The sequence below is a fragment of the Haliotis rubra genome, unplaced genomic scaffold (assembly GCF_003918875.1).
Source record: "Haliotis rubra isolate DU_JTF1 unplaced genomic scaffold, ASM391887v1 Scf409, whole genome shotgun sequence".
NCBI lineage: Eukaryota > Metazoa > Mollusca > Gastropoda > Lepetellida > Haliotidae > Haliotis > Haliotis rubra.
In genome coordinates, this window is record NW_025767090.1 from 612,776 (window position 1) to 633,334 (window position 20,559).

The following is a 20,559-nucleotide window of genomic DNA, read 5'->3' on the forward strand; positions in this document are numbered from 1 at the left end:
TAGGTGTGCATACAAATATACACTGTCACGCTATATACAACACATACGATGAGTATTCCTCATCAAAGACAACATACTGGGAAAAGTAAACTCAATATTTTTGTGTATAAACATACATTGGACACAGTAAAAACTACTAAGTGCATAAAAGTTCTTGAGGTGTCAGGCTTGTTTGTCACTTGTGTAGTCCAGGGCCTAGATTTTCGAAGGTCTCTATCGCTAAGATAGTCATAAGTTAATGTTAATGTATGGCACTTACGACTATCTTAGCGCTAAGAGAGCTTCGAAAATCTAGGCCCTGTACTTTATCAGTTATGACTTACCTGACATTAGCACTGTTCACAGTACTTGAGAAGGTGTTCCATGAACAATTTCATGTTCATTATGTTGTTTCCTACAGGTATGTCTCTTTCACTTGCATGATGTCCGTTTATTTCAGAAGCCCCTGAAGATTCAGGTTAGAATGTCTTCAACGACCCATGCATGTCCATATGGGTTACGGGTGGTCAGACTTGCTGACTTGTTTGACACGTCATCATATCCCAATTGCGTATGATGCTCATGCTGTTAATCACTCGATTGTCTGGTCCAGACTGGATTATTTACAGACCGCTGCCATATAGCTGGAATATTGCTGAGTGCAGCTTAAACAACAAACCAACATTATGGGTTACATACGGATGGGTTGATGCATGTTCTCATATTGGATTGAGTGTGTCAGTTGATGTTCATGATGTCAGTCACTGGATAGTCTGGTCAAGATGCGATTTTTAGTATGTACAGACCACCCTCATATTCCTTTAATATTGCTCAATGTGGCCTTAAAACAAAGAAAATCTTTCAAAATCAGTGTTTTTTTACACCTATATTGTTCTCTCCAACACATTAACCTTGTTTGTTTAGTATATCTTAAATAAAATTTCTTCTACAGTGTGTGTGATTCATGTTCGTTTGTGATGCACTGCATGCAAAAGCTTCCACTACATTTTCTCTGGGTTAGTGGGGTAAAATCTCTTAATGAGAAAGACCTGGGTTCGATCCCATCAAGGCAACGTGGGATTGTCAGAACCACAGTGGTGCAAACAATAAACTGTAAACTGAAAATCTGAAACAACTTTATACTGCACACTTCTAGTTTACTGATATAACAGATCCGTGCAACAGATTGAGCCGGATAGCATGCTTTCTGCCCTTGTCCCGATTATTTACAGGCAATCATGACAGCTCACTGAGAAGTTCTCAAATCAGGAATCTCCATTGAAAACACATTGCAAACGGGACACACATGTCCATATATAAAAACACCACACATAAAATTTCACAGGTTGGTTTCAAAACAGTCAATTTTGTCCATTCGACCTGCACAATTTCTGTTTTTGATTCAAAGGACATTCAGTATGTTCAGCCAGCAGTTCTTTTTGTTTGGTGAATTAAGGAAAAAAAGTAGTAGTGAGAAAAACAAAAAATGGGATCGAACTCAGGCTTCAGTGAGAAAAACAAAATAATTGGCTACCACCTGGCCTCATGTACTATCTGACAAGGCTGCAAGAGACTTATTACAAATCAATGGTGTTGAGTGAGTGAGTTAGGTTTCACACTGCTTTTAGCAATATTCCAGCAAAATCACAGCGGGGGACACCAGAAAAGGGCTTCACACTTTGTACCCATGTGGGGAATGAAACCTGGGTCTTCAGCGTGACCAGTGGATACTTTTACCATTAGGCTACCCCACGGCCCCGAATGGTGTTGAGGAACAGGAATCTGCATTACCATTGTTACTTGTCATCTTGCTTGTATACTCCTCGGGAAGCTGAGAATGAAATCAGGTGCATACTGATCTACTGACTGCAATCTATAAACAAGGCAGTGAGTTTTGTCAGGGTTGGATCAAAATAACAAGAATCTCAGTTATTCTATACCACAGTTTTTATTCACATGTTATAGAAAAATCACAATCATACCAGGGACTTGGGCTTGCATACATAGCCCAACGGGAACTGAACCCACATCCATCTGTATGGCAGGCTAACACTTGCCATTTACCCTATTCAACAACAACTTAACAATTACAAATCATTTTGCAAGGATAAAATTACAGTTACAGACTAGAAAGCACCTATCACGTGGCTGAGCTGAAGCTGCAAATAAGAATACATATGGTTCTGAGGCACAGACTTGGAAGGAAGTGAAAGACTCTGTAGCTCATTGTTTTACTGGAAGAAGTAAAACAAGTCATATGAATTCCGGAAGAAAGCATTATGGCTATTTTATGATACTTACAGAAATGTCCCAGTACCTTGCACAAAATGCAGCATTGGCTACATGGCATCCACATCTCTTATTGGATCTGAATGTGATCCAAAATCTTATTCACAAAATATGCAAAATTAAAGCTCCAAATATAGAGGCTTAAGGATATATAGAGAATACTACATGAGGTTTCATTACATACGAATTATACAAAATGAGTGTCCTTGCTATGGTATCTGACCATAGGAAGGTCATGAGTTTCGTATAATTCGTATGTAATGAGACCGAGTGTGGTATTTTATTTATTACCCACGTCTTACATGCATTAAATTGACAAAATAGCGTATTTTTGTTATTTTTATGGTTTCAAACCGAAACCGGTTTCATAAAGAGGTTGCGGAAGAGTTTTGTACTGTAGTACAATATTTGCATGACGTCACACTGTAATGACGTCACTGCCTTGGTAACCGACGTCACGATGCATGTCAGTTGTCATCGCCTCGTACAGCCTCCTACAGTAAACTACTCCGTAGCACCTCGTTTCTTGGTTTGCAGTTGCTTCATTCGGCTAACATCACTGGTGGAAACATTGCGTTTATGTTTTTCGATGGATATAATGTCTCAGTTTGACTCACAATTAAACAGCGACACGGCAACGTTCGCAATGTTTACATTCCCACAATGCATTTAAGTTGTAGAATGAATGAATTCACGTGTTTGTTATGAATAAAAAAATAGTTACGTCAGAATGTGACCTAATTGAGACATCATTGGTTATCCAATCAAATCGTTAGAATCTCAGGTCAAGTCGTTACAACACAGGTCAACGCGATACGACACTCGTGTGACGTACGAGATTAGTATGCAACTACCCATATGTTGACCACGTGGGTAATAAATAAAATTTGTTATTCAGACTGAGTAGTGAGTGAGTGAGTGAGTTATTATTTAACGTCACATCGGCAATATTTCAGCCATATCGTGACGAGAACACTTGACCAGACTGAGTAAATGAACAAACTGATGTTGATCATAAAAGAAGCACCATGAGGCTGTCCCATTGACAAACCATGTGAATATCTGGTTATCATTAATATTCAGCCACCAATCCAAAATGTCATTTACAAAATATGCAAAATTTCAGCTCCAAATATAGAGGTTTCAGGAGATATAAATTTGTTATTCAAACTGAGTAAAGGAACAAACTTCCCTAAAGAAGCACCATATGGCTGCCCAATTCACAAAACCATGCGAATATCTGGTTAGAATTAATATTCAGCCACCAATGTGTATCATACTAGATGACAAACAGGACTGGTTGGTCAGGCTTCCTCACTCAGTTCATGCATGTCATCATCTCTCATTGTAGAGATTGATGGTCGTGATGCTATTTACTGGAATGTCTGGTCCACGTCCTTATATTTGCAGACCCTTGTTATATAGCTGGAATACTGCTGTGTGAAGGCATTTAAACACATCAAAGAAACCAATCATAGACAACAAGGTTTCGATCATCAAAGGAAAGTTGCAGTTCTGAAGTTGTGATTTCAGAGGAGATTCTACTTCAAAAACATTGCGAGGCACAATGTACACGTGAACATAGATGGTTGGGATTGGGAAGGATAAGCTGCGTATCCGGGTAAAATGCAGCATTGAAAAATAAAGAAATGTTAGTGAAAGTTTAAAACAAAGGTATGGAATATATTTATAAAATTGCTTGCGTAATGAAAAAGACATCATTGCAAGGCACAACTGTGTGTACAGGATGAGTGATTTTTATGAAATCATTTCCATTATATATGACATAAGGCAGAACATACCTGCTTAGTAAACTTACTCAATGATATAGGCCTTAGGTAAGTAAAATGACTGAAATACTCACATATTTGAAAGCAGTGGGTAATGGAAAATGAAATACCCACTTAACATTCATAATACCCACTCCAAAAATATACAGTGGGTACAGTACCCACATGAGCTAAATCTTATCTGGAGCTCTGGGGAGGTTTGGGGGTTCAAGGGGGGAAATGTGCGCTTCCTTAGTTCAAGAAGGTAAATTTACTGCCCAGAAGTAGAATGTTAGTCAAGGAGAGAGCAGTGCAAGAGAACCATATATCCTATTTGAAGCCAAATCCAAATAAATATTCTTAATTCCATTTGTACACTTTCTATGTTTGAACACAATTATGAAAAATACACAACACAACCGCATAGACAAACAAACTAGTCATAAAATGTCCAAAATCTTTGAAACTTCCACACTTCCATCACACAAGTAATTCTTCAAATTTAAATGGACAAAACAATAGGGCAACCAACACTGTCCAGATTAATATCAGTGGGTGAGGGAGCAGCTCAAAAGTAGAGAAAAACAGTCAGGTTGACACTCGTACAATCTCTCACTACCCCTGTAAGTCAATACAAAGTGACAACAAAGAGACAAATGAAGTTTCAAGATGTCAACATTCAAATCTTACGTGTTTGTTTCAAAACTTGAGTAACTATTTTTTAAATCCTTTTTAACTTGTGAACTGCTCCCTGCAACAGTTGCCTGATAGTGTGAGTATCAGTATCAGTGTCAGTCAACATGTGTAGCTCTGGATAATACAGGTGTTCAGACAGCGAGGACAGGTCCAGACTTACAGGTAAAACATTGGCACTGACAGGAACATTCTGGTGCTGATACATGAACCACGTGGTACACTAACCACAAGGTTCAATAACTATGTGGTACACTAACCACATGGTACAATGTGTGTCAAGATACTTGCATCATGATAAGGACCATACTATAACACAAGTTATTGTGAGTGAGTTTAGTTTTAAGCCGCTTTTAGCAATATTCCAGCAATATTACAGCGGGGAACACAAGAAATGGGCTTCACACATTGTTAACCATCTGGGGAATTGAACCCTCGGCCTTCAGCATGACGAGTGAATGCTTTAACCATTAGACTACCCCGCTGCCCCCAAGTTATTGTGTAAACTTCTGATCAAACTACAAAAATGACAAGTTAATGTTATGAAATTCAAACTTGTGCACCATGAAATAAGATGTACATTCAAGAGATTTACTTGCAATAGGCTACAATAAGTCCATCAGTAAACTCTGCACTTATGCCAACGAATTCAGAGAACGTTTTAACAAATTAACATTTTTAAATAAATAATCTGAAACATCTTTTCTATTTTACTGTATTTAAGGATCTATAAGCAGAGTTTTTCTAAGCTACAGTGAAGGGTGTATGAAAAAGGTTCTACAAAGCTGAAAGATTTATTTTCTAGCTATCTCAGGCTACTGACAAGACGGTTTCTTCAAACAATAAAGAAACCGAGATTTTACAATGTCTGGCTTGTTCTACCAAAATATTTCATGGAGTGTAAATGAAGTCATATGCTCACAAGGCCTTTTCCATAGTAAACAATGGGAAATGCACCAGAATGGTGATAGTATTGACACACTAACGATGAAAATTCTGTGACCTAAACCATTGAAAAGTGATCCCGGTTTGTCTAAGGGAAGCAACTCTGCACACAAACTTGTTGCTATCAGGTACGAAGACCACTGCACACAGTGACAACAAACTCACTGCAATAACATCGAACAACAAGGAAACATTGCATTATTGAATCATGCCTGCAAGTATCTTGACGTATCCAATCAACACACGATATTTCAAACATCTTTGACATTCTTCCACTTCCAGAGTTTTTGACATGCATACTGTAAACCCACTAACTATAATCCAGGAAATGATGTTAATTCCACATGATTTTACCTTCAAATGACGGTTAGGGATTGGTGCTGCTATTTGTGTTATAAAATTTGCAAATAGAGTTACCTCCCTTCCCCTATATTCCATGATGAAAGTAAAATGACATTTAAGCATAGAAATGAAAACAAAGTTATAAAAAAAGCAACATTTAATGATGTGATCAAAACAATACATGTGTTAAGTTAATTGTCTAAGAAACTGCTTGTTTCAGAAAATAATTGGTTGATTTACAGTTTACAATTGTCTTGAGGCATTTCTTTCACTAAATACTGTATGCGTAATGTTGATAGAGAACACATCCTCAATATGTCCAACATCCCTTCTCGAGAAAACAATGCATTCTGGTTTTGTATTAGATAAAATACTGTATAAATTACAGATCCAACTTCAGTATGACAATAACAAAGTATCTGTTAAAAGATGGACTCCAATCCATTGAAAAGCGCATGAATCACACAATCATTTCAACACATTGTAGACATCAGCAGCTTAATTCAGACAACTGACTCTTGTTAGATACGTTTAGTCAGGGAATCTTAGCTATTGATTGTTCATAGACTAAAATGTACTGCAAATGTATGGTGAGTTGATTTGGGTTTTAATGTTGCTATGGATAGATTTTCCAGTTACACCATGGCATGCTAGCTTAGGTCAGGTCTTCGAAACTTACCACTATCAAACCCATGACTGTGGGTACAGTGTTAAAACCCCAGTAATATAATCAGAGGCAAGCAAGGATTTGAACCCATTAAATGTATGGGATCATATGACTTTGAGCACCATACCTTGGATATGAATCCACCAACTTTTGTGTAACCCATACCTCGTTCTTTTAATGTGGCATCTGTAAAATCATTAAGCAACTGTCTGGGGTATATGATAAAACTATATTTTTGAATCTCTTTCAAAATGGAATGATATCATTAGTATAAAATAGGAACCATTTGTCACTATTATGCCCACTCACATTCTTTCTTCCAACGCTCACTCACGTCCATTAGGACTGATCCCTCCACCCTGGTCCATTCTGTTGTCTTCTGAAGGTGAAGGGGTGTCAGCCCATCGACCCTCAATAGGGTTAGGGCATTTCTGTGGTGGAGAGTCGGCCAGTCCATCTTCAACTTGTCTGGTTTCAATAGGGGAATTGTCAGCCCATCGGCCTTCTATATTCTCCTTAGCCAGAGGACTTGTATCCACCCATCGACCCTCAATAGGATCGGAAAATCTAGTGGGAGGAGTTGCCTCCCTTTTATCTTCTTTCGAATTCACTTCTCCATTCGTTTTTTTCACTGGTGATATTTCTCGTGAAACAGGCTTTTTAAGAGGCGATTTTGATTTCTCTTTTGTGTCACCATTGTCTCTAGCCTTCCTTTCCTTCTTCTCGGTTTTGCGATCTTCGTTATCAGAAAGGTGGTCCTTTGAGCTTTTTCTATCACCTTTTCCAGTTTTGGATTTTGATTTTTTCGGGGACTTTGAGCGTGCTGATGGAGATGATCGAGAGTGTTTGCGATTGCGTTTACTGTCCGAGGAGCTCTTCTTCTTTGAAGATTTTGATCTTGAGTTACTCCTGTGAAAGATTAAAGTACATGGATTAATAAAAAGTAGAAAATCTTTGGATAAAGGCTTGTTTTAGTGTCAGCAACATCAAGCTGTTTACTATAACACACATCATTATGTTAAATGCCATGTTCAAGCAAGATTATTGCCTTTAGATATTGTGACATGCATGTATTTGCATGTCAGCGTGTACTAAAAATACTACATATACAGTGATAGTCGACTGAGATCGTACCATGGCTCATTCAAACATGGAAATTGCCTAAAGACACAGTAGACTACTGTTGATCAGTCTTAGTTTCATCCCCATTAATGCAGGGTCCCAGGCAGGGTAACAGCAAGTACAATCTTTCAGTATGGCTCAGTTAGGAATGGAACCACCTACTCTCTGAACTGACACTCTATCCACTAGAAGCCCAATTTGCCACACAATTGGCAAATTGGCAAATTAACACAACAGTTCAGTGTTGGGGAAAGTCCAAAGTGATACAGCTTTCATTCCACAAAGTCAACTTTAGCACTAAAATGATTCCATACATAAGTCTTACGACACCTGTGAAAGTCTGGGATAGAATTGTTCTTCACCAACCCATGCTTGTCGTAAGAGGCCACTAACGGGATCGGGTGGTCAGACTTGGTGACTTGGTTGACACATGTCAGCCTTACAAAACTGGGTAGATGGATGTTTACATCAATCACTGGATTGTCAGGTCCTGACTCAAATATTTACAGGCCACTGCTCATATAGATGGAATATTGCGGTCCTATGACAGTCATAGTACTATGATCACTGTGAGATGCTGCACCGAGGTCCGTCAGTTGTGACAACCATAGATATGGTCATGACAGATCAGCGGTCGATTTTCATTTTCCAGCAAACATGAGATGGCTCAACATTTGCAATGGCAACATTTTCTGTCCTGGTAAATCTGGATGGACTAAAGTTCTTTTGCTTCTGTTGCTTGTCACCACACAAGGACAAACAGGTTACTTGTAATGAGATTTGATAGGACATCCACAAATGTGTCCCAGTTAAGCTAAGCCCCATTCCGTCCCATCCTGCCATCCATCCCAGCCTGCCAAGCCCCATTCCGTCCCATCATGACAAGCCCCATTCCGTCCCATCCTGACAGGTCCCATTCCGTCCCATCATGACAAGCCCCATTCCGTCCCATCCTGCCAAGCCCCATCCTGACCAAGTCCCATTCCGTCCCATCCTGCCAAGCCCCATTCTGTCCCATCCTGCCAAGCCCCATCCTGACAAGTCCCATCCTGCCAAGTCCCATTCCATCCCATCAGTCCATTCTGTCCCATCCTGCCAAGCTCCTATTCCGTCCCATCCTGCCAATCCCATCCTGCCAAGCCCCATTCCATCCCATCCTGCCAAGTCCCATTCCATCCTATCCATCCAAGTCCCATTCATAAGCCCTATCCTATCCATGCCAAGGCCAATTCCCATCCCATGCCAAGCCCATTCCATCCCATCCTGCTAAGCCCCATTCCATCCCATCCTGCTAAGCTCCCATTCCATCCCTGCCAAGTCCCATTCCGTCCCAGTCCTGCCAAGCCCCATTCCGTCCCATCCTGCTAAGCCCTATTCCGCTCCCATCCTGATAAGTCCCATTCCATCCCATCCTGCCAAGCCCCATTCCGTCCCATCCTGCTAAGCCCCATTCCGTCCCATCCTGACAAGTCCTATCCCTATCCTGCAAATAAGCTCCCATTCCGTCCCATCCATGCCAAGCCCCATTCCGTCCCCATCTCTGCCAAGTCCCATTCCGTCCCATCCTGCAAGTCCCATTCCGTCCCATCCTGCCATCCTGCCATTCTGTCCCATTCCGCCCTATTCCTCTCATCATGACAAGCCCCATTCCTGCCCCATCCTGCCAAGTCCCATTCCGTCCCATCCTGCCAAGTCCCATTCTGCTAAGTCCTGCCATCTTATCCTATCCTGCTAAGTCCCATTCTGTCCCATCCTGCCAAGCTCCTATTCTGGCCCCATCCTGCCAAGCCCATTCTGTCCATATCATGCTAAGTCCCATCCTGACAAGTCCCATTCCGTCTCTATCCTGACAAGTCCCCATTCTGTCCCATCCTGCTAAGCTCCTGTGCCTTAAGTCCATTCCAAGTCCCATCCTGCCAAGCCCTATTCCGTCCCATCATGCCAAGCCCATTCCGTTCCATCTGTGCCATTCCATCCTCAAGCAAGCTCCCATTCCGTCCCATCCTGCCAAGCTCCTATTCCGTCCCATCCTGCTATCCTAAGTCCCCAGTCTCAAGCTAAGCCTCATTCCGTCCCATCATGACAAGCCTCCATTCCATCCCATCCTGCTAAGTCCTATTCCGTCCTATCCTGCTAAGCCATCCTATCCCATCCTGCCAAGTCCCATTCCATCCCATCCTGCTAAGCCCTATTCTTGTCCATCATGACAAGTCCCATTCTATCCCATGAGCAAGTCTCCATTCCGTCCCATCCTAAGCAAGCTCCTATCCCATCATGCTAAGTCCCGGCCCCATTCTATCCAGTCCTAGCTCTGCCAAGTCCATTCTCGGTCCCATCCTGCTAAGCTCTATTTCTGTCTTAACATCATGGCTAAGTCCATTCATCCCATCCTGCTAAGCTCCATTCCGTCTCTCATGACAGGTCCTATTCCGTCCATCATCATCCATTCCGCCCCATCCCTAGTCCTATTCCGTCCCTATTCCATCCAATCCATTCTCGGCCCCATTCCTAAGCTCCCATCTGTCCATCATCAAGTCCTATTCCATCCTATTCGGGTTCTACCCATGATACACAGTCCTATTCCCATTCCATCCATGACAAGTCCCATTCTCGGCCTATCCTGCTAAGTCCTTATCTCGGGTCTCCATCCTGACAAGTTCATTCCGCCCCATCCCTGATACAAGTCCCATTCCGCCCATCCTGCTAAGCTCCCATTCCTATCCCATCTCACAAGTTAAGTCCCATTCCATTCCTAGTCCAAGCCTCCCGGCTCCATCCTGTCATTCCCTCCATGCTGCTTCCATTATCCCATCCTTGCCAAGCCCCATTCTGTCCCATCCTAGCCTCCCCATTCCATCCCATCCTGACATTCCCATCCTGCCAAGCCTATTCCATCCTATCCATCCCAGCCTGTCTCTATTCCTGTCCTATCATGACAAGTTCCCATTCCTGTTCCTGGACAAGTCATACCTCCCATCTCCAGCTAAGCCTTATCCTATCATCCTGCCAGCCCCTATTCCGTCCATTCTGTCCTGCCATCCATCTATTCCCGCCTCCATATCATCCTGCTCCTATCCCATCCTATCATGCCATCCGGTCCATCCTGCCAAGCCCCATTCCGCCCCATCATGCCAAGCCCCATTCCGTCCTATCATGCTAAGCCTCCTATTCCATCCTATCCTGCTAAGCTCCTATTCCATCATCCCTATCATGAGCCAAGTCCTATTCTCGTCTCCATCATGACAAGCCTCCTATTCCTATTCCTGCTAATTCTCCATCCCATCCTGCCTCTATAAGTCCCATTCAAGTCTCCTATTCTCAATTCCTATCCTGACAAGTCCCATTCCTGCCCCATCCTGCTAAGTCCCATTCCAGTCCTATCCTCAAGCCCCATCCTGCCAAGTCCCATTCCGTCCCATCATGCCAAGCCCCATTCCGTCCCATCCTGCCATCCATTCCATCATGCCAAGCTCCTATTCCGTCCCATCCTGCCAAGCCCCATTCTGTCCCATCCTGCCCATTCCCCATCTCTGCGGCAAGTCTCCCAGTCCGTCCATCCTGCCAAGCCCCATTCCCATCCCATCCTGCCAAGTCCCATTCTGTCCCATCCTGCCAAGTCCTATTCCTTCCACTCCCATCCTGCCAAGCCCCATTCTGTCCCTATCATGCCAAGCCCCATTCCATCCTGCCAAGTCCCATTCCGTCCCATCCTGCCAAGTCCCATTCCTGTCCATCATGCTAAGCCCCATTCCGGTCCCATCCCATCCCAGTCCCATCATGCCAAGTCCCATTCCGTCCCATCATGCCAAGCCCCATTCCATCCCATCATGCCAAGCTCCCATTCCATCCCCATGCCAAGTCCCATTCCATCCCATCCTGCCAATCCATTCCGTCCCATCCTGCCAAGCCCCATTCTGTCCCATCCTGCCAAGCCCCATTCTATCCCATCCTGCCAAGTCCCATCCTGCCAAGCCCCATTCCGTCCCATCATGACAAGCCCCATTCCATCCCATCCTGCCAAGCCCCATTCTGTCCCATCCTGCCAAGCCCCATTCCGTCCCATCCTGCCATCCATCCCAGCCTGCCAAGCCCCATTCCGTCCCATCATGACAAGTCCCATTCCATCCCAGCCTGACAAGTCCCATTCCGTCCCATCCTGCCAAGCCCCATCCCATCATGCCAAGTCCCATTCCGTCCCATCCTGACAAGTCCCATTCTGTCCCATCCTGCAAGTCCCATCCATCCCATCCTGCCAAGCCCCATTCCGGCCCCATCATGCCAGCCAAGCCTCCCATTCCGGTCCCATCATGCCAAGCCCCATTCCATCCCATCATGCCTCCCATTCCGGCCCCCCCATCCTGCCAAGCCCCATTCCGTCCCATCATGCCAAGCCCCATTCCGTCCCATCCTGCCAAGCCCCATTCCGTCCCATCATGCCAAGCCCCATTCCGTCCCATCATGCCAAGCCCCATTCCATCCCATCATGCCAAGCCCCATTCCGTCCTGCCAAGCCCCATTCATCATGCCAAGCCCCATTCCGTCCCATCATGCCAAGCCCCATTCCATCCCATCATGCCAAGCCCCATTCCGTCCCATCATGCCAAGCCCCATTCCGTCCCATCATGCCAAGCCCCATTCCGTCCCATCATGCCAAGCCCCATTCCGTCCCATCATGCATATCATACCATGTTAGTTGTGACAAACGTATCATATTTGCCTACCGACTGCGACTCTTGGAACGGCTTTCACTGCGGCTGTAGGATCGACGACTGCGTCGATGATCACGTCTACCGCGGGATCGGGAACGTGACCTTGACCTTGACCTACTCCTGAAACAGTTTTAAACAGCATTTTTTTTTTTACTTAGACAGGTATCTTGATGGAGTGAAGATATGTTTGGCATGCTGTGCAATGATAATACACAAAAATATCTTACATTTTATAATTAATTATTGTCATATAAGTGTGTATCATTGTAAGCAGCATTGCCATGACAACCTTGGTAATGACCTTATCATAAAGAACAAAACAAGTACATATTCTCTCAAATTGTAATTATTAAACAATATACTTCAGCAGAAAGTTGGATCTTTACTGTAATGGTACTATAATAATTATCATCAATCACAACAACTCGATTACTCTTAAGATGACTACAAAATCAAATAATACAAACAATGTGTCATGTACATGTAACCATAGTTACAGACTATAAAGCACTCAATTCATCCACATCCACAAAACTTTAGTATTCAATTTGTAGCGAGAGACATGTTACACAATTGTGCAATTTACTGCAAAAAGTATTTGTATGGTGCAGTTTTACTTTTCTTGGATGGTTAATCTTCAGTTAACAACTAAGGACCAATAAACATTATTTTCTAACTACTTTTGATGTTTGCATGCAGTCAGAGTGCCAACAGAGTTGTCTGATTATCATTCATGATTAGGGCCTATGTTTTAGTCAATTTGGCCCTGACTGTGAAATTGCATCATAAATGCTTTTCTGTACAATATCAACACCACACACACATACAAATATGTGTTATCCAATTTGATTGTGTGTTAATCCAGGAGAAAGCACAAAAAAATTCATTTGATCAATATAAAAACTTAACTGGCATTTTCTTTATACCTTTGTAGCATATAGCAGAAATTTTTTTGGATTTTTTATTCCATGATATGGTGATGTGGGAATGAGTGAATGAGTGAGGATGGTTTTACACTGCTTTTAGCGATATTCATGCAATATCGCAGTGGGGACACCAGAAATGGGCTTCACACATTGTACCATGTAGGGAATCGAACCGGGTCTTCCGCGTGATGAGCGAACGCTTTAACCACTAGGCTACCCCACCGCCCCTGGTGATGTGGGAGTGGATTTAAAAAATGATATGGTGACATAGAGTAGGATTATATATTATGGTCCAATGATGTCTGAATGAATTCCGTCATGAAAATATAATGCATGACACATGAATTATTTTGTGCTTGCTCTACTTTCAAATGTGTGCTTTATTTCAATTTTAGTTTTCAGTGAGAATTAAGAGTTATATGGACTGCACTGAGACAAGTCTGTCACTCATGTAAGTGTAAATTATAGGTGTATTAAAATTGTTACAACAGCAACCATGGCAACAAGCTGTTGCCATGGCAGCAATTTATACGTACCTTTCAGACCTCAAAATCATGCTGAGCCAGACCAACCAAATTACACTGATGAATTTCACAAACTGCCTAGGTCAGTCACCTTGACCTTGACTCTTAAGGTCATCAAAGGTCACAACCAAGGTCATCATCATCTCTCTACTGTCCACCATTACATGATTTCCATGGGGTTCACATCCCCACACACCAAGGAAGTCCACCATTGATTGCTGAACAATCAATCACGAGGCCCCATCTTACACCTGATTGCCACAACACCCATCACCTTTACAATGCCGACCTCAAACCATAACCATTCTACCTGACCAAGGAAAATAGTGGAACAAATCAACCACTAGGTAATAACCAACATGTGATATGTGGACATAATTATTGACAACATATCATAGTTAACACACAAATAAAAACATCTATACAAAGTGCAAGTGTTCTCCCTGTGTAATACACAATCTTATACCCACTAGGCATGGATTCCCACCCTGAATCCCTCCCAAGATATACAACAAGTGAGAGCTACTGGTTCCATTGGTATTTTATCACAGACAGTACATAACATGTATAACATCCAACCCTCTAACCTCTAGGTGCCCCACCCCCTCAAGATGACAGTAAGTGAGAGCTACTGGTTTAATTGGTATTTTATCACAGACAGTACATAACATGTATAACATCCAACCCTCTAACCTCTAGGTGCCCCACCCCCTCAAGATGACAGTAAGTGAGAGCTACTGGTTTAATTGGTATTTTATCACAGACCCAACATCCAACCCCTAACATGCATAACATCCTCTATTCACTATAGGTCAAACCCCACCTCCCTCCCTAATATTTCTTTTTATGACAGTTCAGTTGCATTTACACACAGAATACTTAAGTGTTATTCTTGTATATCTCTGGTAGTAGTTACATATATAACAAACACATAATAAAACTTAAGTGTTATATTTGTATATCTGAGTTAAAATATACAAAACAGACAAAAGCAAAATATTTAAAAAATTCAACTTTCATCAATAAGTGTATTCATTTATCAGTGGCAGTTAAATTTATGCAAAAGAGTATTTACATATTGGAAAGTATGATACGTATCAACCAAATGATCTTTTCATAATTACACATAATTAATTAATCATACATAATTCGTGTATACAACACAAATACAACAGATTGTACAACACATCAGGGAAAACACTTGTACAGCAACACAGAGTGCAGATAATGTCATCTGAACTGGTTGCTAGGCAATAAAATATTTAAACTGAATAATCCTGATAAATACTCATATAGACTTATTAGTCAAAATATATTCTAAACTATGCATGAATATTTTAAGCCTCAATTACAATACACATAAATCTTGATATGATCTTTTAAAACAAAACTTAATCATTGAGATGTTTTTGAAAAGTACAACAGTGTGACTGGATTCAGTGCATTGAGAGTTCTTAATCACATTTACGAGAATCTGATGATTTAAGTGCACTCAAGCTAAAAGCAGTAACTATACACATGTAAATCTTTAAAGTCCAAAAAAGTTCTACACCAAAACATTTTTAAAGACATCTCAAAATGTAAAGAATTTCCCAAGAACAGAAAAAAGGAAAGGAATATAAATACATAGGTAGTGAGATTCCATAAAAGTCTTTATATGGCATTGGAGTGAACTAAAGATGAATATTTGCACACTTGAAAAGGACTGACAGGGTTTTACTCTGCCGCTGAAGAATTGCAATGTCATCAGTTTTTTGTGAAATGCATGGACAATCCTGACATGACACAAAACAAAATTATTCAAAATTTGCAAAGAACGTTATTCTAGGAGAGGTATTTCTTGCAATTTATATTCCTTTCCTTACACATCATTGAGAAATGTACGTACCATATTACATCTGAAAACCACACGCATCATCAAATGATGGCAAGGGTGGATGAAAGCTCACCTGCTGCGATCACGTCTGCGGTTGCGCCAAACTTCCCCACAGTCTCGAGAGAAGTGGCCCTTCTCTCCACACTGGTAGCACCTCAAGTTGGGGTCAAATCCTCGCCGCCTCCTTCCTCGTGTCCTCGGACGTGCCATTGACACTCGGACCCTTCCTCCACACAGAGCCCTGGACGAAGAGTGAGTGAGTGAGTATAGTTCAATGCCTCTTATAGCAATATTCCAGCAATATCATGGCGAGGGACACCAGAAACACACATTGTATCCATGTGGAGAATCGAACTCAGGCCCTCAGTGCGACAAGCAAACGCTTTAACCACTAGGCTACCCCACCACCCTCCAAAATGGTTGTGATACAGTCGTTTTGTATCCGTTTAATTGGGACTAGACATTTATGCATTTAATATACAATACACTGATAGTCACCACCTCTGTTGCAGCTGCTTACAGGCCCCAGCAGTAGGTTCATGTTTCTTGTTAAAACCAAGCTCAACTATACTTCCCATCAAAAGTTTAGACTCACTAGTGTAAATATAGCCACTTACTTCAGGGAACTGTTCTAAACTTAATTTTGCAAAATATTCCATACTGTTTAAAGGTACTGATGTATTATAAAACAAATTCGTAAAGTTGAAAAGATTATTGCCATGAGTTCAGTAAATGATAAAAAATCAGTGAAAATTGGCGAATTCTTGACAAAACTTTACACCAAAACGCAGCTGTTCACATGCACGATATTTGCACATGCTTTTCAGCAATTTGATGCATGATCCTTGTACAATTCATCTGTATAAAGTTTGCAGTTGGTTCCCCCAAGTTAGTGGAGAAATCAATCTTCGATGTAACCGTATATATATACATAACATATAGTGAGTGTTTTAAGTGAGTCTAAACTTTTGATGGGAAGTATATATTCCAGCAAATTCAATGTCAGAATATAAAATAATTGTGTCTGGACTAGAAAATTCAGGTTTAGATTTGAGGATCTGTAAACTCAGTCATAAAAACAAATCTGTGGCAGCATAGGATGTTTGTATTCTGTTGTTTAATTGGGACTCAGTAATATTCCTCTATATGACAGCTTGTAAATAAATCAGGAACAGACAAGGCACAGATTGATGTGATTGGTTGGTTAGTTTGTTGTTAATGCCGCACTCAGCAATATTCCAGCTATATGGCGGCGGTCTGTAAATAATTGAGTCTGGACCAAACAATCCAGTGATCAGCAGCATGAGCATCAATTTATGCAGTTGGGATACGATGACATGTGTCAACCAAGTCAGCGAGCCTGACCACCTGATCGCCTCTTACAATTCCTATGTTTAAACAGTGACCCACCCGAAAGGTGAATAATTGAAAAGCACTTCCCCACTTCCTTGCTTATGTCTTTAATAAAGGTAATAATCATCAGTTTAAATAATAATTTCTTGACTACATAAGGCCAGAGCAATTTTATTTCTTGTTTTAAGGATCCGCAGGTCGTAATTTTTCAAGAATAAGAAGAATTTTTTTAGTCCCTGCTCAAAAAATAAATCCTAATGTTTTTATTGGCCAAAAATGTAAACATAAAAGAAAATGTTTTTTAAATTGTTTTTTGCCCCATATACACATCACAAATTGCCAAAAGTAAAATAATTTTAGTATTTAGAAGGAATATCCTGCCTTTAGGTTTCTGAGGACAAAAATCTGTAAAACAAGATATAAAATTGGTCTGGCCTAAATAATAAAAACAAGCTGTCCTCTAAAAGACTGGCATCCTGGACTGTCCAATTATCTGAACGTGCCAATTACCAGGACATAATTACTTTACTTCCATGGACTTATCATTCAGTAGAGCCCTGGAGCGAGGTTGACATGCCCCAAGACGATAAAGTTACATGTAAACATGATATGCTTGACAATGGGGGACGAGAATGCACATCCTTCCTCTGAATCCGGGAAGGATCTGTTTCAGACCCAACATTATCAAGTTATGATAACACAATGCCATTTAGAAAGTGGTCAAATATAACATTTGTTAATTTAGGGATTACACTTTCTTAGTAAAGTACAGATTCCAGTACTTTTGTTGGGTTCATCCCATCCGGGATTCGAACCCACATCCTCCGAGGCAGGCACCTAATCGTCAGCACACAAAGTTATATATCAAGTTAGACGTGAAAACATTTAGCCAGGATAAACAGGTTCCGAGTAACCTCTAACTTCAAATTAGTCCTAAATGTACATAACAAGCAGGACCTGTGAAGGTCCGGTTTCGAATATTGATCTTCAGTAACCCATGCTTGTTGTAAGAGGTGACTAATGGGATCGGGTTGGTTGACACATGTCATCCGTTCCCACTTGCGCAGATCGATGCTCATGCTGTTGATCACTGGATTGTCTGGTTCAGACTCGATTATATACAGACCGCTGCCATATTGCTGGAATATTGCTGAGTGCGGAGTAAAACTAAACACACTCACTCACTCATATAACAAGCAGAAAATGCTCAGGTTAATGTCTATTTTGAATCACATCATCATATTCACGTTCTATAGTATTTTGTCTCCATCTGATATAAATCTTTAGTAATGTAACCAGCTTGTTGAACATATGGCATCTATAGTTGTACATTTACATGGGATTTAGAATTAACTATAATAATAATAAAAAATATATATAGTGCTAAATCCAATCACTAAGTGGGTGCTCAAAGCGCAACAATACTGTGATTTAGTAATCTGCTTTGGTCTACTTACTTCCCGTCCATCTCTTTAATGGCCTTCTCAGCCTGGTCTCTGTACCTGTACACTATAAACGCAAAGCAAGGCGGGTTGCGAGCCAACCACATGTCGACAATCCGTCCATACTTCTCAAAAGATCTAACAATTTCATTCTTGGAAGGATCAATGCCGAGGTCGGCTACATGTATTCGTGCTCCGTCATCGGGGCTGGGGCTGCGACTATAACTCCGACTGTAGCTCTGTCGTCTGTCACGACTACGTGAACGGCTCCTCGAACGACCCATAGTGTAGCTCTTCCCTCCGCTCTTGAATCTGAAATGAAACGACGTTTGTTATAGCACTGGATGCTGATTGTATTCCAGTCACTAGCATCCTGGCTGTTATTTAAGGTGACACATGACCACCTTCCCTATTGTGTGTCAGTGTTGCTATATCTGGTCATGTGATATGGATGGGAATGTTTGTAGATTAGCCATTTCATCTTCAGTACCACCCTCTGAGTTTACAAAATATTTTTAAATCTGATTTTCTGTGAAATTAGTCACGGACGGATGCGGAAAGAAAAGTGTGTGTAGGGTGTGCCACATCATAAAGTACAAAACAGTACAGCAATACAGCCTGGTATCGAGAAAAGGTGAGGTGAGGTGGGGTGAAATCGGGTTTAACGTCGTGCTTGAGAATATTTTGCTCATATGACGACGTGCATGTGTGTGTATGTGTAAGTGCGGCTGCTGGTACTAGCCCAGACTGAAGCTGGTTTTATAGTGCCAGCCCACTGAGATACCATGCCGCAGTGAAGCAGGAATACCCCACTCAGACACATTATACTGACTCCGAGCCGTCCAGTCCTTGTTGTACCCATTAATGCCGAGAGCCAGGCAGGGACCAACAAGTACCATATCGAGAAAAGAGACTCACGATACAATACATTGCCTTAAGACTCCTTTTACTTACACATTACATTAAAAAGATAATAACAAAAACTGTTCAAGAAGATGTTTATGCAGATTCTCTAGTGTCTGTGTGCAGTGAAAACGTACTGTTGAATTTCACTTTAAACGAAAAAGTAAATCAAATAGAGTGAAATTAAGATTGCGAATCCTCATAAATTTACCTTGCCAACTGAACATTGAAATCTCAGAATTTTACTCATCTTAAAAGTTGTTTAACATACGATCATACATTCAAATGCCTGTTATTGGTTTGTATTACAAGGGGGTAAAAGCAGTAGTTGGAACAGTGAAACAAATGCACGTGCGGTTTGTTATGAGCGTTAACTTAGACCAACCCTACTTGTTCTCTGTGTTTCATTTAATGTGCATACCCCCTTGTAATACAAAGGTAAAATTATGAGGATTCGCAATCTTAATTTCACTTTATTAGTTTTACTTTTTTATTTAAATTGAAATTCATCGGTACGTTTTCACTGCAAACAGAGTATAGTATCATATGTCATGGGTCCCAATCCAAAAAGCATTCGTAGCAGTACGACATTTGTTAGGACTGTAATACTGAGTGAATGAGTTTAGTTTTACGACGCTTTTAGCAATAATCCATCAATATCATGGGACACTAGAAATGGGCTTCACACATTGTACCCATGTGGGGAATCGAACACGGATCTTTGGTGTGACGAGTGAACGCATTAACCACTAGGCTACCCCACCACCTGTAGCCTATAGTAAACAGCATGTCATAACGTTAACGAAACGCCTCATGGATTGGCACTCAAGCTGGCTTTAAATAGCAGAATTATAATATTTCCACAAGCGTATGTATCTTCCCATCAATATCCCATCTTCTAAGATTAAGAAACAAAGGGATTTGGTTGTAACTGACCTACAGAAAGTGAGATAACATGAACTTATGAAATAAGAGTACTGCATCGGGCTACAAATCGTCATACATCTACACCAACAGGAT

General features: G+C 41.4%; 1 protein-coding gene across 4 annotated transcripts in view; it reads right to left on the reverse strand.

Annotated features, from left to right (window-relative positions):
* Positions 1-6,160: 6,160 nt before the first annotated feature.
* LOC124287951 (serine/arginine-rich splicing factor 7-like) overlaps positions 6,161-20,559 on the reverse strand; it is a 52,465-nt gene continuing 38,066 nt past the window's right edge. For all 4 annotated transcript variants that reach the window (XM_046724447.1, XM_046724448.1, XM_046724445.1 and 1 more), the window contains 4 exons: positions 18,652-18,948; positions 15,915-16,082; positions 12,528-12,635; positions 6,161-7,593 (listed from right to left, as the gene is read on the reverse strand). In XM_046724447.1, coding sequence (XP_046580403.1) covers positions 7,011-7,593; positions 12,528-12,635; positions 15,915-16,082; positions 18,652-18,920 — 1,128 coding nt within the window. In that variant the 5' untranslated portion in view covers positions 18,921-18,948 and the 3' untranslated portion in view covers positions 6,161-7,010. The remainder of the gene's footprint in view (positions 7,594-12,527; positions 12,636-15,914; positions 16,083-18,651; positions 18,949-20,559) is intronic.